The 23797-nt window shown below is 42.0% G+C and overlaps 1 protein-coding gene across 6 annotated transcripts in view; it reads right to left on the bottom strand.

The window, feature by feature from the left end:
* UBE2E1 (ubiquitin conjugating enzyme E2 E1) overlaps window positions 1-23797 on the bottom strand; it is a 214284-nt gene that overhangs the window by 48100 nt on the left and 142387 nt on the right. For 5 of the 6 annotated variants that reach the window (XM_044066866.1, XM_044066869.1, XM_044066868.1 and 2 more), the window contains exon 5: window positions 17938-18085. In XM_044066866.1, coding sequence (XP_043922801.1) covers window positions 17938-18085 — 148 coding nt within the window. Of the gene's footprint in view, window positions 1-3435; window positions 3472-17937; window positions 18086-23797 lie in introns of those variants that run through there. The other variant, XM_044066870.1, reaches the window with a different exon arrangement.

Raw genomic sequence — 23797 nt, 5'->3', positions numbered from 1 at the left:
AAAAAAAAAAAAAAAACACTGTACCAGTTCAGATATTTTAGTCTTTCATAATAACTTAAAATTTTCACTTCATGCATGCCCTTGGTAAACTTCCGCTGTACTCTTTCCAGTTTACTTGTGCTCATTTTCTTATAGGGTTTCCATATTGCTAATTCCATACCCAAGCTTGGGTCTAATGTAACCAACACTGACTATCATTTCTGATTTCCTAGACTGTACAAACCTTATACACAACCTGTAGCGCCACAACTATCATTAACCAATTGGTTGATAGGATTAGAAAAACTCATAGCTGAATCTATCCATATACCAAAGTCCTTAAATGAGTCTACAGTTTCACTGTTAGCTGTATTAAATATTCACCTTTCAGTTTAGGTCTCCCAAATCTCATATGCTTAGTTTTTGATGTATTTATCATATTATTCTCCTGTGCCCAAATGGTCAATTTTGTAAAGTTATTTTGCAGACATGCCTTATCTGTTAACACATGTATTATCAGTTTACCCAATTTCAGGTCATCTGCATATAGATTGTAGAACATCTCGCAAGAAAATGTTAGGTCTGAAAGATACAGTCTAAACAAGTAAGGGGCTAGGACAGAGCCCTGTGGGACACCCTGACTGCAACCAAGGATCTTGCAACCAAGGATCTTGCCTGTCCAGTTGCTCTAGGATGCTTGCCATGTCCTATTTGTAAGCCATGCAGCTATCCATCTCATCAACAATACATCAATACCTGCCTGTACTAATTTATTGATCAGTTTTGCATATGACCCTGTCAAATCCTGAAGTTAAATCTATGTAAATTAAATCACAGCACAAGTTTTCATTCATAGCTATTATACTGTTAACATCATGCTACAGGTGGTAATAGATCTGTTTTCAATATATGCATGCTGACATATGGTTTCAATCCCAACCTATCCAGTTCAGACAACTTTACCAATATTATCTTCTCCATTATTTTGCCACAACATGAAAGTAGACAAGGGTCTATAGGACTCTGTTTTGTCCTACTTCCCTTTCCCTTAAAGACGGGCTTAATAAGCGCATTTCTCCAATCTTGAGGAATCTCTCCATATTTATATGACCTAGTGAATAACAGACATAATGGTGCCACAAGTTCTTGCTGAAGTGTTCTCAGGTCATTGTTACAGATTCCATCTCCTCCCTGTGCTTTGTTCGGATCCAGTTTGCCCAGTTCTTTTTAAATATAATCAATTTGATTCCATTATCTGGGGTTATTATCTGGATGTCACACTAGCAACTTATCACCCCATTTGTGGAGCCAAACTTTTTTACACAAGAGTTTGTAAATATACCTATATTTAGAATCCGCACACAGTTTATCAATTTGGGTGTCTACTCGTACCACATCTTGTGCATCTATAAAATGGTTTCCTATTATGCCCAATATCTTTAACTTTCTTCAAATTTTTTTCTCTCTCGTCTCATATTGTTTTAGTTTGTGTCCAGCTTATTTCAGTTTTTAAGTTTAGTTCGACCTTTTCCATTCCTTATTACTCGTCTCTCACCTTAATAAGTGTCTTGTTTTTACGAAAAGATATCCTCCAGACGTTGTGTACCTAGATTATATTAAACATTGTTTGCATTCAATTTCTCTTTCAAAACTTTCCACATTCCTTCTGCAGGTTTTTCCACTGAACGCATCACTCCAATTAGTTTTACAAGTGGACTGTTTTACTTGCATATAATCTGTTATTAATGTTCTGTGCACTGCTTTATACTTCAGACTGTCAAAATTATCTTAAACTTTACATCCCCATGATCACTGCACATCAATGGGGGTAAAACTTGACATGAATGAACAGTAATTTCTTTAGGAATTTCTAGCATGCTCCACTCTCTGATAATTATTTACAATCTAAAGCAATTGTTGTTCCTGAACATACATTGCAAATAATTTCCTTACTAATTTTGTTGAATCAGTATTACTCCAGCATGTTTCTAGTAGGAAATCCTGTAGGCCATCAGCATTTGACTTTGTTGGTCCATACACTCCAACAATTGCTTTGTGTGTAACTGACAGTAAAAACCCTGAAACAATCTACAGTATCGGTGTTATCGCTGAAAATGCAATAATCACAAGTCTCAATCTGTAATCCCCATCATAGAATCTCCACCCGATTTTTTGAAATGCCTGTTACAATAAAAACATTTATAACTGACAGAACTGGTTTTCAGTCTTTAAACCATGTTTCACCAACATCACCTCATGGGAACGTAGCAAATCTTCCATTAAAGATTTCATTAATGGTCCTAGCATTAAACAACTATCAGATATACATCAACTGTTGCTCATCTGTGAACTGTTAAACTTTTGACCTGGCAAAAATCCTGCCTTGTCCGTCAAATACTACAGAACATCAGCTGCCAAAATTGTCTTCCCCGATCCTGACAAGCGCATGACATCTTGTCTAAACACCTCTGCTCAAAATTAAGCTCAGGTGCTCTACACATTTCCATTTTTAAAATGGGATACTTTTTCCATGTAGGTATTTGCCCCCAAAAATCTTTCACAGTAACCAGAGACTCCCTTCTATATGTTAATTATGAAAGATACATCCCAACATCTGCACAAGTTATGCCATCCAAGTAGTCTTAGGTTCCCTACCAACAGGAGGTTTTCGTGGATGAGATCAAAAACAGATCCATACTTCCTTACATTGAGGCATTCTAAGGTCTTTCTCACATTCTCTCTTTGTTCCTGGCAAGCACAACACTATTCAATGTTCATTATCTTCTCTGCAAATTATCAATTCCTCTAATAACAAACTACAAGAACATCTTTTCTGACCAGTTCTAAAGTACTGAATTAAAAGACAGTCTACCTCCTCTATCAATTCTTAGAAGGGAATGATCTTCACCAATTAATCCCATGGTTTTCATTGCTTATTACACTTGCAATCATACAATTCTCATCCAGCTGACCTTGTACAGCCTCCGTTTGAGCCATGTCAACTTCTTCCTTTCTCCTGTTTTCTTACAGTAATGTTCTTCAATCCTTCCACTTTTCAATTTTGATTTCCTCTTTTGGAACAGTGATGCCTTCTTCTGTAGCCTGAAGATTTCTGGTTAAAAAAAAGGTCATCATTCCCTGTAATGGATGTTAAACTAACGTATTATTTTTGCTTTATAGACATCAGTTTAGTTTTTCATTTGTGATTCCTCCTTGTTATGTTGTGAATTTCTTCAGTCTTTTTTTCACTTTCTTCTACATGTTCTAAAAATCTTCAGACTGCCAAATCCAACATTCCAAAGGTGTCAATGGTATTAATCTTGTTAAATGGGGGTTGAGTTAATGACAGACGTCTTTCCTAAATATGTTCTATATACTTTTTGCCCAACATTATTTACCTCATGAGTCCAGTCGCTAATATATCTATTAATCATTAGCAAATCATTAATGGCATACTCACTTAAGGAATCCATTTTCAGCTGCAAATAAATTCTAAAAGAAATGGACAATCAAAATCAGTTACCGTAGAATTCAGTGCTAAATCAACTTCTATGAGAAAAATCAAACAATATACAACTAAACATTAAATAGCATGAATTCATTGCCCTGAAACTGGAATTCCTTTACCTCATCACTTGCAGTTACACCGCTTTTAACCATAAAAATCAATAAATTACAACCAACACGCTGGTAAATCTAGTCTACAAGCTCTTTCTTCCAACAAACGGTGAAAAACAGCGGTAAAAAAATAGTAAAAAAATAAATTTCATCTTACCAGGCAACTAATCACAAACCAACACAGGATTGTTTAGATAATCTCTGGATTACAAGAAAGTCAAGCCGTACACAAGTAATTAGGTTTTCCTAGTCCAGTAAGATAGTGACCAGCCATCTTGTACACATTCAGTAGCACGTGCTTGCACTTTATTCATGAATGACCGTCACAAATTTCTCTCCGAGCCTGTTACAAGCCATTCAGAGAAACTGTACAGCCAAAGAAAGCAGCTAAATTCTAGACTCTTGCAAGACTGTGATTTTATAATTGTGTTATGAGCAATGACAGACCCTCCCCCACCCTTCCTGAGGTGGGAAAGCTATCACTGCAATCCAGGAGCAGTTAACACTTCAAAGGATATGGTTTTGCTACTCACCAGTGTCCACAGTAGTAGGAATATTTTATTGTTGCTGTTATCTGCTTGCTATTTTTGCTCAAAACTAATTTATAAGCAGAGTAAAAAATGTACAACTATATTTTCCTGAATTTGAGAGTCACATATGCCTTCATATATTAAATTTTCCCCACTTCTGTTGCATCACTATCCATGGATTTATACCGCAGCATACTGACCACTTCATTAAACCATAACCCCCCCCCCCCCCCCCAGAGTAGAACATCAGTAGTTCTGTATGCATGTCCAACACGCTTTACAAAAACTGTTGCAGTTAGACAATGCCATTTATTAGTGGATCACTGCAAAATATGTAGTTGGCTATTAGGGTTGCAGTCTTCTAGATGCTAAAAGTGGGACGATCTTACTCAAACTTCATAGTATGCAGGACAAAGCATGCTAGCAAATAAAAAATATTTATTTTGATCTTACCACCAATAGATAAGAGACTATAGTGTGCAATGTTGGTTGTTTATGATACTTTATATATTAAGATGACAAATGTTGCACAGATTTATGTGACATTTAGAGAAGTTAAAAATAGTTTTCTTGTAAAACTAACGTTTACCATTTTAATGCTCTGCCCACAGCAGAACTGCCTAAATCAGGACTTCTTTGCAGAGACAGAGGGGGGAGGGTGAGGAGGGAGGGAGGGATGGGAGAGATGGGTGGCAACCTTAAGTATTTGCACTGTTGGTTTTTCTTCCCCTCCACAATAAACAGTAGAAAACTGTTTCACATTTTATTTTTATAGCAGATGCTTAGCTTCTAACATCAGTAGGACTAACTGCCCATCTCAAAGTACCTGACAGGGTAGCAAAAGTACAGTTGTGTACACTTACCATAAATGTAGATGTTGGAGTGTATTCACTGTTGCAGTCATCACACTTGGGTTATCTGCCTGCAGGTAAGCCTTCAGTCGGCTCGAATACCAGAGACTTAGTATTTCTGCGTCGGTTGCTGTCACTCCAGTACTGATGTCAGATCGTCAGGGGAATAAACAGGCAGCTGATGCCATTACATCAGGTTTTCTTGCCCCAAATGTCAGGAGCCCCCCAAATAGGGAGCTAGGTTATGGTGTGGGAAAACACCCCCAGTAAAAAGTAAATACCAATACCCCTGAAAGGGGTGAGTAGAGGGCATAGAGAGGAGAGAGAGACCAGGGGGCTGGAGGGAGGGAAACCAGGACTGCAGCAGTGAATACACTCTAACATCTACATTTCTGGTAAGTGCACACAACTGCACTATGTTCTTCGTGTTTCAATGTTGCAGTCATCACACTTTGGTAGATTTCCAAAGCTGAGGAAGGGTGGAGGCAGTCAAGAAGAGTTAGGGCTGGCTAGAATACCTCTCAGGACTGTTGTTGCAAAACCTGCCCTGGATTTGGAAAAGATAGGCAGGTGGTAATGCTTGGTGAAGGTGTGTGCAGAACTCCAGGTAGCAGCTTCCAGGATGTCCCTGGTAGGGGTCTCCCCTGAGAAATGCTGTAGAGGTAGATGTTGCCCTAGTGGAATGTGTTCTGATCCCTTGAGGGGTTGGTTTCCCGTGGTGCTTGTAGCAGAAATGGATGCAGTGTGCTATCCATTTGGAGTTTGTTTTGAAATGGCCTTTCTTTGCCCATGTTGTAAAGCGGACTAGTAACTGGTCAGATTTTCTGAAGGGTTTAGTCATATCAAAGTAGAATCTGAGCTATCTGTGCACATCCAAGGAGTGCAGGATCCCTTCCCCTTTGTTTTGTGGATTAGGGAAGAAGGTTGGCAAATGGATGGATTGGTTGAGAACCCCACTGGACACCACTTTAGGCATAAAGGAGGGGTTAGTCCTGAGGGAAACCCTGTCAGCATGGAAAATAATGAAGGTATCCACAGCCCTAAATGCTTGAAGCTCAGACACTCTAGCTGGCCAGAAGCAAAGCCGTTTTCCAAGAGAGAAATGTTAAATCCGCTGACGCTGCAGGTTCAAAGGGGGGGGGGGAGCTTTTCCAGTACAAAGTTAAAGTCACAAGCAGGGGTGGGTCTCCTTGGCAGCCTTAAGTTGTTTGCCTCTCTGAGGAATTGTTTGATAAGAGTGTGTGAGGAGAGGTGGCTCAGTGTTGTAATGAGCTGAAATGGCTGAGGCATGTATCTTAATAGATGTGAAAGACAGGCCTTTGTGGAGTAGATCTGCTAAGTAATCCAGGATTAGAGGCAGGAGGGGCAGAGTTGTGTCCTCTCCTTTGGCTTGAATCCAAGAGCAGTACCTTTTCCACTTATCAGCATTGGATTTCCTTGTACTGGGTCTTCTAGCTTCATGAATGACATCCAGCACCTGCTTGCGTAGGGATGCTGGGGGAGAATTCAAGGAATAATCCAGGCTGCAAGATTTAGGGTTTGCAGTTGCGGCGCAAAATCTGTCCCTCCTGCTGAGAGAGCAGGGTTGGGTTCTGGTGTAGGTGTCATGGTGGCACCGGTGTCAGGCTGCACAAGAGTGGGTACCAGTGCTGGCGTGGCCAGTTCGGGACAATCAGAATTGTCCTTGGTCTGTTCCTGTCTTATTTTGAGTAATACTCTTGGGAGAAGGGGCAGAGGAGGAAAGGCATAGATTGAGAGAGAGAGAGGAATGACGGTTTCCAGGTCCTGAGAATTGTGGCACCAAAGACTTAAATACCATTGAAGTTTCCTCATATGCAGTCTGGCATATGGAAATAGTAGAATGCATGAGGCCATGAACCCTAGGGCCTGCAGGATTTTCCTTGCGGATAGCTGGATTCTGGTGGCCAATAGAGTGAAATAGTCTGTCAGAAAGGCTTGCTTTTTCTGAAGTGAGGAATGCCATCTGGGATGCTGTGTCCAAGCTTGCTCCCAGGAATACAATCTTTTGACTGGGCACTAATTTTGATTTATTTTCGCTGATGGTGTACCCCAGGGATGTGAGAAGGTTCTTTACAAATGTCAGGTGCTGCAACAGCAATTCCTGACTGCCTGTATCAGGCAGTCGTCCAAGTGCGGATAAATATGAATATTTCTCTGCCTGCAGTAAGCAATGCCAGGAGCCAGGCATTTTTGTGAATAAACTAGGAGCAGTGGATAAGCCAAAGGGAAGTGCAGAGAACTGATAATGTATAGATCCGGCCCCGAAACGTAGATATTTTCTGCAGGACTCCCTTATAGGGATGAGCAGATAGGCTTCTTTTACATCTAAGGTGACTTAACCAGGCATCCTTGGCTAGCATAGGTAGAAGCTGCTGCAGGGTGAGCATTTTGAATTTTGGTACCACCAGGAAGGTGTTGAGGATAGCAAGATCCAGGATTGGGCACCAAGAGCCTTCTTTTCTGGGTACCAGGAAAAGTCTGGAATAGAATCCTTGAGCCATCTGTTTCGCCGGAACCGGTTGAATAGCCCTGATAGATAGCAGGGATAGGACTTGGTTTTGTGCCTCTACCCACTGGTTTGGAGGAAGATCTGGGAACCCTTTTAGAGTTGGTAGAATTTGTACCCCTGGGATACAATGTTGAGGACCCAACGGTCTTTGGTGATGGACATCCAGTTTTTTGCATGAAGGGCAAGTTTTCCTCCTAGGGGCACAAGCAGCTGGGCAGAGGTGGGGAGTGGAGGAGAGAAGTCATTGTGAGTTCTTACTGTAGGGAGGTGGCTTAGCACTTAAGGAACATCAAAACCAGCAACCAGACTAGTCAAACAATTAACCGAAAAGGCTCCACGAAGGTTGAACGTTTTAATTGATACACACAGCAACATGAAAACAGCAACATGAAAACAAACACACAAATACACGTAAAGTCACTTAGCGCTTTCACCCAGTCAATATGTTGGGCATCATCAGAGTAAATATTACTCATCACACGTCATTTATATTCTAGTGAACATCCCCTATTACAAAGGCCAATCAAAACGTTAAATCAATAGAATATACAAATACAGAATGCAAATACAGAACGCATCTAATAAATATATGTATACTCTAAAATTTGCTTAAAATATACTTGATAAAAACCCAAAAATACATAAAAATTGTAAAGATTATAAACATGTAAATACAAATGTTAAAGTTTTTAAAATTTACTTATGAAAAAGGTAGTCAGATACAGTAATATTTGTATTTTAATATACTAGAAAGTGAAATGTGTTTGTTTATGCCCAGTGGCTTAGATGCGTCAAGTCTAAGCTGCCACAAACACTCTTACATCTAAGAGGGTCTTTTCATCCCCTCTTTTCGCGTTGTGGGGAACCCGATCTACAACAAAAATAAAGAGATTTTAAAGTTGATACATTTCTATGTGTGAAAAGGGCATTGGTGGTCTTTTTGTTCCTTATGTCCCTTATGCGCTCCAAGATCCTTAACCTCAACTTCCTAATAGTTTTGCCCACATAAAATGTGGGACAACTTATACAGGAGGCTATGTATACCACCATCTTAGTGTTGCAGTTACAAAACCCGGGACATCTAATGGTTCTACCGAAATTGTGCACTGCAACATACGGTCCATCGTTAATAAATTTGCATATACTACATAGACCACATTTGCTCATCATTGACAGGTTATATAGATGAAAATCAATGTCCATTTCCATTAATTCTTTTAAAGTTTTGCCTCCACTGTAAGTAAAATCAGGTGAACTACCTACAATGCCTGCTATTTCGTTGTTGAAAACACTTTGCCACGTCTCCTGAATGATAGTCTTAACTTTGCCAGCAACCTCATTAAAAGGTAAGACCATAGCCCTCATCCTGTTACTGCCTTCCACCTCTTTTTCAATCTCATTAATATTGTATATCGTGTCTTTCAATAGGCCCCTCTCTTAATATTGGCTTCTTTCCCACTTCCATACTTATTTTTGTCAATATATCATGGGGGTACCCTCTTTCAATCAACACGTCCAAGATTTTAACAACTCAACCTGATACTACTGCTCATTACTGACAAGTCTGGACAACCTTACCATCTGGCCCCTTCATAATGTTCTTTTTTTGGAAGAATGAGTGGCAACTGTTAAAATGCAAGAACGAGTTGGAATATGTCTTTTTACGGTATATATTAGACTTAATACTACCATTTTCATTGTATTACATTATTCATTATATCTAGAAATTCACATTTTTCATCATGAATCTTGCTTGTAAATTTCAGGAACGGTGTTGTTGTCCCTAAATAATTAAATTCATGAACTTCATCAATAGTCCCCTTCCAAAAAATCAGTATGTCATCCAAAAACAGCAGGTACAATGCCACTTTCTGCATGTACATAGAGGTAAACCACCCACTGTGCTTCCCATTCTGCTAAAACCAAATTGGCATAAATGGGTGCACACCTGGCAGCCAGCCATAAGCCATTTCAGTAAGAGCTACCATTAACCTATGTCTTTCATACTGTAAGACATAGGTTAATGGTAGAGCTTACTGAAATGGTCTTATTAAACAACTTTATCATATTTGAAGGAGAATATTTCAAGTAGAGCACTGGCGTGGCTATGGGTGCCAGATGTACACCCATTTACACCAATTTGGTTTTAGCAGAATGGAAAGCACAGTGGGTGTTTACCTCTATGTACATGCAAAAAGTGGCATTGTACCTGCGGTTTTTGAACATACTGATTTTTTGGAAGGGGACTATTGATGAAGTTCATGAATTTATTTAGGGACAACACCGTTCCTGAAATTTACCAGCAAGATTCATGATGAAACATGTGAATGTTTAGATATATGATCATACAATGAAAATGGTAGTATGAAGTCTAATATATACCGTAAAAAGACATATTCCAACTCGTTCTTACATTTTAACAGTTTCCACCCATTCTTCCAAAAAAAGAACATTATGAAGAAACAGATGGTAAGGTTGTCCAGACTGGTCAGTGATGATGAGTAGTATCAGGTTGAGTTGTTAAAAAGTACAGTTTTGTACCTACCATAAATGTAGATGTTCGAGTGCTAATACAGCTGCAGTAATCACAGATGGGTTCTCTGCCGTCTGGCGGGTCCTCGGTCGGCCGAATTCCAGTCTAGGTCCGGCGTCGGTTGTTGTCGCTTTCTTTCCTGACGTCAGTGAGGCAGGGGTATATAAGACACAGCCGTATATATATATATATATATATATATATAAATAACCCAAACAGGTAGTATGAATTATGGTAGGTACAAAACAGTAATCACAGATGGGTAGAATCCCAAAGCTACGCACAGGGTGGCAGGCACTAGGTGGAACTGGGATGAGCCAGAATGCCCTGCAACACAGCAGTGGCAAAGCCTGCTCTAGTTTTGGAATATAAAGGCAGGTGGTAGTGTTTTGTGAAGGTATGCACAGAACTCCAAGTGGCTGCCTCCAAAATATCTTTGGTAGGAACTCCTCTGAGGAAGGCTGTAGAGGTAGCTGTGGCCCTGGTGGAGTGGGATCTGATGCCTGTAGGAACGGATTTTCCATGATAGGAGTAACAAAACCGTATGCAGTGGCCTATCCATTTTGAAATTGTCTGTTTGGTAACTGGCTTTCCTTGAGCTCCTACAGCATAGGACACAAAAAGTATTTCTGATTTCCTGAAGGGCTTTGTTCTGTCCAAATAATAACATAGCTGTCTATGGATGTCTAAGGAGTGTAGCAGCCTTTCCCCTTTGTTTTGAGGATTGGGGTAAAAGGTAGGCAAGTGTATGGCTTGATTTAAAGCTACCCTGGATACCACTTTAGGCATAAATGAGGGGTTGGTTTGAAGGGAAACCCTTGTCCTGATGGAAGATGAGAAAGGGTTGCACAGCCATGAGAGCTTGTAGTTCCGAAACCCTACGAGCTGAGGTAATGGCCAGAAGGAAAGCTGTTTTCCAGGACAAATATTGGAAATCTGTTGAGGCAGCTGGTTCAAAGGGAGGCAATGTTAATTTTTCTAGAATGTAATTAAGATCCCAGGCTGGTATTGGTTGTTTCCTTGGTGGTCTTATATTCTTAGCCCCTCTGAGGAATTGTCTTAAGAGTGGGAAGGGTGGATCCGTGTTGAATTCTGCAGAAATGGCTGAGGCATGGATTTTTATGGAGGAAAATGAAAGTCCACTGTTCAGCAGCTCAGCTAGATACTGTAATACCCGAGGCAAATTCAGTTTTCTAGGGTCCTGGCCTTTTTTCTCATTCCAAGAGCAAAACCGTTTCCATTTTGCAGAGTAAGCCTTTCTAGTAGATGGCCTTCTGGCCTCCAAAATGACATCCTGCACCTCTTTGGAGAGTAGGGTCTGTTGTGGTGTTAAGGAATTTTCCAGGCAGCGAGATTGAGTGTTTTCAGCTGACTGTGAAGAGTTTTGTAGCTGTGCTGAGTCAGCAGAAGAGGCATTAGAGGTAGGGACCAGGGAGGGGTATGTGTTAGGCTCCTCAGGAGTGGGTACCAGTGTTGCCTTGGCCAGTCTGGAGCAATCAGTATCATCTTCGGTCTGTCTGTTCTTGCTTTCAAGAGCACCTTGGGCAGAAGAGGCAGAGGTGGGAAAGCGTAAACTGTCCATGCTGTCCAACTGAATGAAAGAGCATCCACTCTCCAGGCCTTTGGATGAAAGGTCCTTGAACAAAACTTTTCCAATTGATGATTCCTGTGGGAGGCGAAGAGATCTATGTCTGGCCTCCCCCACGCTTGGATTATCTTTGTAAACACTTGAGGATGCAACTTCCATTCGTGTGGATCTGTCATATTTCTGCTTAGATTGTCTGCCAGCGTGTTTTCCAAACCTGGCAAGTACTGTGCTTGAAGTTCTATTTGCCATTCCAGAGCCAAGTTCCAAAGTGTCATGGCTAGTCTGCACAGGGGGTATGAATGTGTTCCTCCTTGTTTGTTTATGTACCACATTACTGTGGTGTTGTCTGTTCTTATCAATAATTGTCCTGGATGCAGGAGGTCCTTGAAAGCTGTAATTGCATTTATCACTGCTAGCATTTCTTTTTGATTGATGTGAAGGTGCTTTTCCTTTTGGGATCATTTGCCTTGAATGCACCTGTCTGTCATGTGCGTCCCCCAGGCGTAATCTGAGGCGTCTGTTGTGATGACTTGATTTGCTTGAGGCTTGCAGAATGGGAGACCTGTGTTTGACATGCCTGGGCCCACCATAGAAATTCCTGTTGCAAACATGGAATTATTGGTATTATTGTTTCCAAACTGTGGCTGTGTTGAGACCATAGGTTTTTTTAGGTGCCATTGAAGTTTCCTCATATGCAACTTTGCACATGGGATTAAAAGAATGCAAGATGCCATGAAGCCCAGAGCCTGCAGGATTTTCGTTGCAGTAAGCCTGGTACATTTTGCTAGTATTTTGAAGTACTGAGTTAGTTGCCCCTGTTTTTCTGGCATAAGATAGGCCATCTGGGTGTCTGTGTCCAAGTTGGCACCCAGGAAAGTTATTTTCTGAGATGGTGTTAGCCTGGATTTCTCTTTGTTGATTGTGTATCCCAGAAACTGCAGTAACCGTGTTACATAAGCCAGATGTTCCAGAAGTATGTGCTTGCTGTCCGCTTGGATCAGGCAGTCGTCCAAATAAGGGTAAATTTGTATCCCCTGAAGTCTGCAGTAGGCAATTACTGATGCCAGGCATTTCGTGAATACTCTGGGCGCAGTAGATAAGCCAAAGGGCAATGCAGAAAATTGATAGTGGATTGAACCTGCAAGAAATCTGAGGTATCTTCTGCAGCTTTGTCTGATTGGGACATGCAGGTATGCCTCCTTGAGGTCCAATGTTACCAGCCAAAACTCCTTGCCCAGCATGGGAAGAAGCTGCTGTAATGTGAGCATCTTGAATTTTGGTACGAGTAAGAATGTGTTCAGGATGGATAAGTCCAAAATGGGTCTCCAGTCGGTTCCTTTTCTTGGTACCAGAAATGGCCTGGAATAAAAACCTTGACCTTGTTCGTGAGTAGGTACCTCTTGAATAGCTTTCATGTCTATGAGCTTTGAAATTTGTAGTTGTGCCTCAGCCCTTTGATTGTGTGGCAGGTTTGGCATGCCTCTCATTTTTGGAAGAGTGTGAAAATGAAATCTGTAGCCTCTGTTTATAACATCCAGGATCCATTTGTCTGCTGTGACAATATACCAATTTCTTGTAAATAATGCCAGCTTTCCTCCCAAAGGTGCTGCCAGCTGAGACTTGCTTGGCATGGAAAGGAGGAAGTCATTGGGTTTGTTTCCTGTATTGTTGTGCACGGTCTTCGCCACCTCTTGGTGCTGGAGTTTGCCATTGCCTGCCTCTATATGATCCTTGTGATTGTCCTCTGCCCCTTGTGCGCCTGTATCTACCTCTTTGGGGCTTGTCCATGGCTGGAAAGGACCAGTTTTTAGAAGGCCAATTTCTGCTAAAACGTGGTGGTTGAACCTGTAGAAAAGCTTTGACAGTTTGCATAGATTTGGCTTTTTCTTCCATTTTCCGTAATATCTCCTCAGCATTGGTACCAAATAGCACATCCTTTTGTAAAGGAGCATCTAGAAGTTTAGCTTTCACATGATCAGGCAAGATTTGTTCCCCAAGCCAGGCATGTCTATGAATGACTGATCCTGTAACAGCAGCTCTACATGAAGCCTCTAGGGCATCATAGCCACATTGTAAGGTGTGTTTACCCACTTGTTCGGAGTCTCCGACGACATTTTATAATCAAAGGCTTTACCAAAAAAGTGTTGGGCGAACTCCGCCCGACGCTTAATAGTGCGTTTATTGAAAGTAGCGCAAAAGCGACAGCCCGAGACGTTGTGGTCTGGGCCTAAACAAGGTATGCAGAGGGAATGGAAATCCTTATGCGGTATTTGCTTCCCACAAGAAATACAATTGTTAACTTTTTCTGATATCGGTCTGAGGCAAGAAAAGTTTCCCCAACGGGGTACTTAGCTTTAATGAAGACTTCGGTTTCCAATTTTTCATAAATTCAGGAGCTGGCCGACCGGCACTTGCGAACTGCTTCTGCTTCGGGCACAGCGCGGCAAAAAAGACTGAAGAAAATGGCATCGGCTGTGTCTTATATACCCCTGCCTCACTGACGTCAGGAAAGAAAGCGACAACAACCGACGCCGGACCTAGACTTTGGAATTCAACTGACCGAGGACCCGCCTGACGGCAGAGAACCCATCTGTGATTACTGCAGCTGTATGCACGATGAACATCTGGTGGACATGCTGATTGAAAGAGGGTACCCCCATGATATATTGACAAAAATAAGTATGGAAGTGGGAAATAATAGAAACACAGTGTTTAAGCCAATATTAAGAGGGGGCCTATTGAAAGACACTATATACAATATTAATGAGACTGAAAAGAGGTGGATGGTGGTAACAGGATGAGGGCTATGGTCTTACCTTTTAATGAGGTTGCTGGCAAAGTTAAGACTATCATTCAGGAGACGTGGCAAAGTGTTTTCAACAACGAAATAGCAGGCAATATAGGTAGTACACCTGATTTTACTTACAGTAGAAGCAAAAATTTGAAAGAATTAATGGAAATGGACATTGATTTTAATCTATGTAACATGTCAAAGATGAGCAAATGTGGTCTATGTAGTACATGTAAATTTATTAACGATGGACCGTATGTTGCAGTGCACAATTTCGGTAGAACCATTAGATGTCCCGGGTTTTGTAACTGCCAACACTAAGATGGTGGTATACATAGCCTCCTGTATAAGTTGTCCCACATTTTATGTGGGCAAAACTATTAGGAAGTTGAAGTTAAGGATCTTGGAGCACACAAGGGACATAAGGAACAAAAAGACCACCAATGCCCATTTTACACTTAGAAATGTATCAACTTTAAAAAGTTTTTATTTTTTGTTGCAGATCGGGTTCCCCACAACGAGAAAGGAGGGGATGAAAAGACCCTCTTAGAAGTAAAAAAGTGTTTGTGGCAGCTTAGACTTGACGCATCTAGGCCACCGGGTATAAATGGACACATTTCACTTTCTAGTATATTAAAATACAAATCTTACTGTATCTGACTACCTTTCATAAGTAAATTTTAAATACTTGAACATTTATATTTACACGTTTATAATCTTTACAAATATGTGTTTTTGGGTTTTTATCCAGTATATTTTAAGCAAATTTTAGAGCATACATATATTTATTAGATGCATTCTGTATTTGCATATTCTATTGATGTAATGTTTTGATTAGCCTTTGTAATAGGGGGTGTTCACTAAAGAATATAAACGACGTGTGATGAGGAGTAATATTTACTCTGATGCCCAACATAGTGACTGGGTGAAAGCGCTAAGTGATTTTACATTCACTTGTGTATTTGTGTTTTTGTTTTCATGTTGCTGTGCATCAATTAAAACGTTCAACCTTCGTGGAACCTTTTTGGTTAATTGTTTTACTAGTTAGGTGGCTTGGCACTCCCTGCTTTGGGGGGGTGGGGGCACTCCATTGCTTAGATCTCTGCATACCCTGTGACTGTAGTCTGGGTAGTCTGTTTCCCTTGGGTCTAGTTTGAGATGGCCTGGAGGGGACTAAGAACCAGTGTTTCGAGGAGCAATGCCTACTGAATCTAGGAGGCTGCACTTGTAAGAATTCTTTAACTGTCTGCATAGATTTAGCTTTTTCTTCCACCTTTTTAAGAACCTCTTCTGCTTTGGTGCCAAACAGATTGTCCTTGTTTAAAGGAGCGTCTAATAATTTTGATTTGACATGGTCTGGCAAGGTCTGCTCCTTAAGCCAAGCATGTCTTCTCAGTACAGAACCAGTGACTGCTGCCCTGCAAGATGCTTCTAGGGCGTGAAAGCCGCACTGCAATGTATGCTTGCTGACTTGGCTTGCAGAATGTATACGTTCCTGCAATTCTTTATTTTCTGCACAGTCTGTAAAGGAAGCTACTTTTTACTTAAGTTCCACAATATGTTGCTGATACTTCAGCATGTGAAACTGACAATTCACGGCCCTAACTGCTTGAGTTGCAGAAGTATATACTTTCTTACCACATCTGTCCAAAGCTCTGGAATCCCTGTCCGAAGGGGAGGGATTCTTAGCTGTAGTTGCCTTGATACAGAGATCATTTCCCAGGGGCCTAAAGGTATCGCAGTAGGATTTTTGAAAAGGAATTTATGAGAGTCAGGTACTCTGTAGTACCTGTCTGGTTTCCTAGGAGCAGGGAGTAAGGCATCAGGATAAGACTGGATTCCATAAAGACATCAACAACTTCCAGGACTGGAAGTTGCTTCAGGCCTAATGCTAAAGGCCTATGTTGTGGCAAGTCTAGAAATTCTCAGTCTCTTTCTGGACTGAGGATAGCCTTGGCATTCCCAAAAGAAATGCTCTCTTAAAGTATGTAAGGTTTCACCAAAAGAAAAATCCTCTGGAGGAGAGGCAGATGGAATGGATTCCTCTGCATCTGAATCCTCATAAGCACATAAGGGCATGTCTTCATAATCAGAACTCTGAGTCTTGGTCTGTTGAAGCTGCTGTGGAGTGATAACTTTCTATTAGCAGGGGAAGGCTGACTTCCCCGAATCAGCATAATAAGGTCTTCTGCCATTCTAACCATTTGATGTTGTGGCAAGGGAGCAGGTGCATGTGCTTTGGTCATCAGTTTTCTAGGCGTAGCACGTACTTTTGGCCTTAGAAACTTGGTAGTTTTAAACAGAACTGAAGTCAGCGTTTTGTGTCGAACATCGGTAGTGCAAAAGAAATTCCTCAGAAGCCGGTGCCTGCTCAGCGGCTCCGGACCCATCCAAGTTAGAGACATCCGCAAGTTCCATAGTCGAAGAAAAGTCTCACGGTACCTGACTCCGAACAGGTCTCGGTAGAGGCTTGCGAATCCACTGAAGCGGGCATCAGGGGCTGCAAAAGCACCTCACTGACTACCGGCGAACTGGCAACTAGCTTAACGGAAGCGTCGTTGGCAGCTTTGGACCTGTGTGGTATCTGTCTTTATCCTTACATTTTTTCGGAATATCAGTAGTCGGATGGCTTACTGAAGCCATTTCGGAATACGGAGATAGAGAACGAAAGTATTTGGCGACAAAAAGGGCCCAACTATGAATGGTTTGGGCATTGAACAAGGCACAAAACAGACAGAGAGGTATGTCGTGGTCTGGGCCTAAACAGGTGACACAGTAAGAATGAAAATCTCGGTGTGGTATTTGCTTTCCACAGGCAAGACAATTGTTAACTTTTTTTGACATCGGTTAGAGCAAGACAAAAGGATCCCCAATGGGGTACTTAGCTTTAGAAGACTTTAGGATGATTCAATTTGTAAAAAAAAACTCAAGTAGCGGCCAACTGGCAGTCGTGCGAAATGCTTCTGCTTCAGGCTCCTCGGCAAGAAAGACTGATGTAATGGCATCGGCTGCCTGTTTTTATACTCCTGAAGACCTGATGTCAGTCCTGGAGCAATAGCAACTGGACGCAGAAATACATCTCTGGCATTCAGGCCGACTGAGGGCCACCTGCAGGCAGATAACCCAAGTGTGATGACTGCAACAGTGAAACACGAAGAACATCTACATATTTCTGTAGTATGTCATGTAGGTAGAGAAAAATTACTCTGCAAGTAGGTGGACCTTCCCCTTCCTCTGATTCCAAGGTAAGGAAATGAAAGTTTTACAAAGTAAAAGTAGGTTTCATGTACCTACACAATACTGGAACCATACTGTAGGGAGAAAAGCAACTCAATGGTTGAGTGAAACTGTAGGAGACCTCAGAGTTTCCCTTTAAATCAACTGTTACAATTAAGACCAGTAAAGACATTCACACCAACAATTCACACCTTCAAGTAGCAGCATTATGAAAGAAAAGACTTTGCTACCCACCATTCCAAAAATGGATATACTGTGCCAGATGAAAATGTCCACTTACCAGGATTGCAGTCTGTGAGTAATGAACAAATCGACAAAAGCACCTTGGAGATGGTCAATGCTGGACTCCAGTTGTCTTTCAAAATATCAAGACAGATCACCCCCTGGCTGTTAATATTACAATGGTAAATTCTTGTTCGGAAGGCCACCTGAAAAATTAAGACACCATAGCTATGAAACCAAGCATAGACTTCATTTAATTATCCCTCACAAAATCTGGTAAGCTTTTCTTTAAATTTCTGCCAACCTGCTCTTCCATACAGCATTTAGAATTCTAGTCTGTAAGCACCACATCACAATACGTAAATGCATGCAAACATTACCTGAACAGCAGATATACTGAATGGACTATGAAGCAGGAAGCAGAAGCATCTGGCTAGGAAACAATCCAAGTCATCATACACCAAGCCATCCGATAACATTCATGCCCACATTAATGTGGGGAGGTGCATATCTGAGAATGCTTCCTGGCTACAGTACAGAAGAATGGTACACTATGCCTAGTTTAGCTCATCCTATTAAAATTTAGGAAGGTTGCTTCTTTGCCCTCTAACACTTCTATTTATGCCTACTGGCTAGTTCCCCATTTTTTCTCACTAACCTCATGTGGCAAGCAAATCTTTGGAATAAATGGCTATGAAAAGTACAGCATAGGCAAAAGAATAACATTAAAATGGAGGTGGAGAGACCTGCACCTGGCAGCCACAGATCCAGGATTAAGCAGGAAAATACATATTTTCTATACTGGACTCCAAATGCCCTAGCTGTAGAGCCGGAATGACAAAAAATCACTAGCAAAACAACTCTTGGGCAGAAAGAACCATGGAACACACTTTGGTATGTTTTGCCAAGGGGTCCTGGCTCAAGATATCCTTAAGTTTACAACACTTTGCGAAGGTATGAACAGAAGTTGCACTTTGCGAAGGTATGAATAGAAGTTGCATTATACAATCAAATGCTCTCCGATAAGAGGATGTTAAGGTATGTACTGCAACAATTTGCAATGCAAATCAAACCATTAGAGATGCTGTTTAGTTTGCTTCTTGCCCTCTACTGTTGGTAAACTAAACGGCTAATGACCCCAGTAAATGCTCATAGTATCTTAGCTGCATTTACATCTAAAGAACGCAACAGCCTCTCTCCTCTTAGCTACTGAACTGAAGAAAACTGGACATATAGAACAGTCACATTGATACCTACAGCGATCTACAGAAGCAGTTACTGCAAAACAAAAAAAATTCCATCTTTAAGAAACACTAGGTAAAACAGGATCACAGCAGCAATTCCAAAATGTTTTTATCTGATGCTACTGCTACCCAAATTTTCCTAGACCAACTTCAAATCTACCAAGTCATCTGGTTCATTTACTTACTGTTTGGTAAACAGATAGGGTTCAGAGACCCTTTTCAGCCACAAACCAGGCTCAGTGGCAATAAACAGTGCAAGTAAGGTTCGTAGGTAGGTACTAGGCTATCTGCCCGTGAGCATTTATAAGCCTAGCCAGAGTGTGTCGGCTTTCGCCGCCCCAGTGATTAACTGATACTCTGTCAAACAGAGCCAATGAAGTGATCCCATGGGTGTATTTTCTATTACTCATCCACTCGTCAAGGTTTCTCTTGAAGAGCGTTAGTGAGGGGCCCTGCCTGATGTAATTTGGAATTTTGTTCCAAAGCATGGGGAGTCTCTGACAGGAATGTATCCCCCCAGCATATTCTACTTACTGTTGTGGCAAGGTTTAGCTCACTAGAGCGCGTGGCTCACAGTGACTTGGATTTCTTTAGGTGGAGCATGTCCATCAATTCTGAGTTGGACATGGCTTTGCAAGTCAGGCAGAGATCACCTCTGAGTAAGCGATATGCCACGGAGTACAGCCGGAGTTTTTTCAGTCTGGCTGCATAGGACATATGTTTGAGACCAGTAATCCTCTTGGCGAGGTACTTTTGTGGTCTTTCCAGCTGTTGGAAGTGTCTTCTGAGGTACATCCCAAATGGGGCATTGTACTCTATGATGGGTCTAATGAGCGACGAGTAGAGGGGCACTATAACCCCTATTTCTTTATGCGAACCCTTTAGTAATTAGGTGGGCCACATGGAAGGATTTCCTAACTACTTTGGCAATATGATTGTCAAAGGAGAGATTACTATCTACCTGGGTCCCCATATCTCTTATTACCTCTTCTGTATTAAGGGGGCTGCCACCTATGTGGTAATTCGTGGGTGTTTTGTTTTCCCCAAACAGGATGACTATGCATTTTTTGGCATTTAGCTTGAGGTCATGACTGACACCAGGTGTCTGTCTCAGTAAGGCCCTTTTGGAGGATGTCCGTGTCAGCTAGAGTCAATTATGGCTCCCAGTTTGCAGTCATCGGCGAACTTGGTTAGCCATAGTTCTTCTGTGTTTGCCTGTACTTCTGAGAAGTATATGCCGAACAGTAGGGGCTCCAGGACAGAGCCTTGCGGGACACCACTTGTGACTGGTTTAGAGTCGGACCTGGAGCCCGCTATTCTTACAGTGTAAATTCTGTCTGTAAGCCAGTTGGCAACCCATGTTGTGATGTAGGGGTTTATGTTCAGGCTGGTGAGTTTTTCTGTAATACCAGAGTGGGGAATGGTGTTGAAAGCCTTGGCGAGGTCAAGGTAGGCTGTGTGAACCACCTTTCCCTCGTCTATGGCCTTGATGACGGTCTCAAAGTAGTCCACCAGGTTTAGCAGACATGATCTGCCCTTAAAGCTGAACTGGGTCGGGTCAAGTGTTTGGAGGTTCCCAATGTCTTTGTTAACGAGTTCCATGATGATGCGCTCCATAGCCTTGCAGACCACGTTAGTCAGGCTTATAGGGAGATAGTTACCAGGGTCAGTTGTGGCCCCTCCTTTGTGGAGAGGAATAACCGTTGCTGTGCACCATTCTATGGGCACATAGCCTGTGGAGACGCTGAGGTTGAACAGCGTGTTTAGATGGGGGGTTAATTCGTTCTGTAATTTGTGCAAGATGCAGCCTAGGACACCATCTGGTCCCACTGATGCTGTGTTTTTGGCTTTTGAAAGTGCTGTTTTCACCAGTGTCTCTGATTTTTGGGGCTCTTTTGGAGGTAAGACGGGGGGTGAAGTTTGCACTGAATCTACCTGCCAGGATGTTGGCAATATCAGTAGGTTCAGTATATTTTCATGCTATTTTGCACTAGTTCAGTGCCTGTGAGTTGCCACTTAGATTCTTAACATAGCTAAGGAAGGCTTTGTGGATCTTTTGAATCCTTGGCTATTTTTCTTTCGAAGTTAGCCTTGGATGATTTCATGAGGGACCTCAGTTTCTTACCGATACTGATCAGGGATGTCTTTCCTTCTTAGGATTTGCTTTTTTCTGAACTAGTTTCCTCCTTCTATTGTATAGCCTGTTTATTACAGGGGTCCACCAAAGTGATTTCCTTCTCTTAGAGGAGTGAATCTTGGTTTTGCTAGGGATGGCATGATCCATACATCCTTGTAGGTGCTCATAGAGTACATTTGTAAAAGTTTCTGCATCTTTGGTAGCGTTATCCTTTAGCGTGGGGGCTGTGAAACTTACCACCTCTGACTTAAGCAAGGTGAAGTTTGCTTTAGAAAAGTTTTTACTGTGGTTTCCTTAGATAGGGGTGGTGGCGGGGTGTGGACATCCAAAGTGATTAGTTTATGGTCTGATCTAACCAGTGACGCGTTGACCTCCAGTGTGGAATACCTGTCGCCCATGTTTGTGATGACCAGGTCCAATATGTTTTCACCTCTGGTAGGGGAGTTTACCAGCTAATCCAGGGCGTTTGAGTTGATGAATTCCAGGAAGCGCTGGGCCTGGGAATTTGTACTCTAGTAGTTTTCCCAGTGAATGGCAGGGTAATTGAAATCGCCCAATATCAGTGTGTTTGGTAGGACCTTCATGTTTTCCAGTGTGTCCAGAAAGGTGGAGTGGTGGCCCTGGGTCATGGAGGGTGATCGCCCCCAAACGTGTGGTATGAGTTGTATGAGTTGTAGCCCGGTAGTGCTGGGGTGCTCTCTGGAGCCTTGAACCAGGTTTCAGTTGCTGCACAGATGTCTACGTTCTCCATACTGAGGAGTGCTTCGAGCACGTGCATTTTGAGATTTAAACTCCTGGCATTGAGTAGCATAACCCTGAGTTTTTTGTTAATTGTGCTGTTTACGGAGTGGGTCTGACTTTTGAGCCTTGCCTAAAAAAGGCACTATGTGGGCAGCAAGAGACTTGGCCAGTATTCGATAAGCCTAGGGGTGACAGGTGCAAGCTGTCTCTTGCGAAGCAACGTGGCTTGTCGAGCATGTCATCCCAGGCTGACAGACACTGGATCCCCTTTGAATGACACCAGAAGCTTAGCCAATTGTTGAAATTGATCATTTTTTTTCTTTTTACTGAGGTACCAATTCTTGGTGAGGGCAGGATGCTACTCAGGGTCAGGGTCATACCTGCCTGAGCTACATGATCAGAGAGCTCTTCCATGTCTCTTTTCATGTAATCCAGGGAGGTACGTCTCAGGTCATTCACACCAACATGAACAATGAGAGTCATATTTGTACATGTTTTGGAGTGACTTGAGTGCTTGTGTTACGTGTTACGTGGCACATTCTGGCTCCCGACAGGCAGCTAACAGTAACTTTCTGCTTGTCCAGCCTAGTGAGTGGGACGTCAGTGTGCCTGACTAGAGAGTCACCTATTACTAGCGTGTTAGGTATGTTATTTTGCCTTAAGGGCTGTGATTGTGCAGCACACTGATTTTGTGTTTTGTGCGTTGTCTGGTTTGTGACAGGAAGTGCAGGTTGTTTGGGTGTCTGCTTTGGAGGTCTCTGATGCTTTTGCAGGTTTTTATTTAGAGCCTCAGAGTATGATTTTGTGTAGGTGTGTATTTTTTGCCAGTGCTGTTTTAGTAGGTCTGTGTGTGGCTGGAGTTGTGGTGCAAGTGTTAACCTTCTCCTCTTGACTGTCTGTTCCAGTCTTGGGTGGAGACAGCTTAGCTTCCAGTTTGGCTGTATAATTGCATCTCTCGCATATATTAGTGTTTTGTGGTAGGAGGAGAGGGTTGTCTGTGTACACGAGGCAGTTGTAACATTGCCTCAGGATACCCAAATTTACCAGCTGGACTGGAGAGTGCACCTGAAATTGCCCTTTGGTCATGCCTGAACAGTAGGGTGAGCTGCTTAGTCGCTTGGTTGGTAAGGGGTGAATAAAGAGCCTTGCCCTGCTGGGCAATCAGTGTCAGGGTATATTAGTGCTTGCTATTAGGTCTGAGCAAGTCCTGGACTCTAAGATGCTTTTTGAGTGCTTAGGTTGAGAGTTAGACTAGTTTCAAGGGAAAAACTGAAGGAGACTTAGTGGAGCTGGGAATAATTTAACCGTAGCTAACAGGTACTGCCCGGTGAGCAAAACCGTGCAAATGCAGTTTTTATAGTAGGGAAATCAGAGAGATAGAAATTAGCCCAAAATGTCCAATAAACTACTTACTTCTGGGCTGGAACCACTCCTCCAAGGACAGATAGGTTGCTCAAAGCTCCCCTCTCTCACAGGTGAACAGAGAAACTTTCTTCTATCCAAGTAAGGTATGGGCAACTCAGAAACTAGTATCACAGCCCTGAATTCAGCACTAGCCTGAAAACTGGACTATACTAGCTTAGAAAGGTGGGAAACAAGGAATTTTTTTGTTTTTTTTTGTTTTTTGAAAAGATAAGGCAAACACAGTAAAAAAATACACTTAAAACAGCTTTAAACGACTACAAACGATCAGAAAAGGCTATCACACTTAAGTGGATAGCCTACAACAGTTAAATTATTTAAACAAAAAACTTTTTAAAAGTGCAGGCAGTCAAATAAGTACAATATGTGAAAAA

This window comes from Protopterus annectens, chromosome 3.part1 (genome assembly GCF_019279795.1).
Source record: "Protopterus annectens isolate FY-2018-M chromosome 3.part1, PAN1.0, whole genome shotgun sequence".
In the NCBI taxonomy this organism is placed as follows: Eukaryota; Metazoa; Chordata; order Ceratodontiformes; family Protopteridae; genus Protopterus; species Protopterus annectens.
This window is presented reverse-complemented; position numbering and strand designations above follow the sequence as displayed.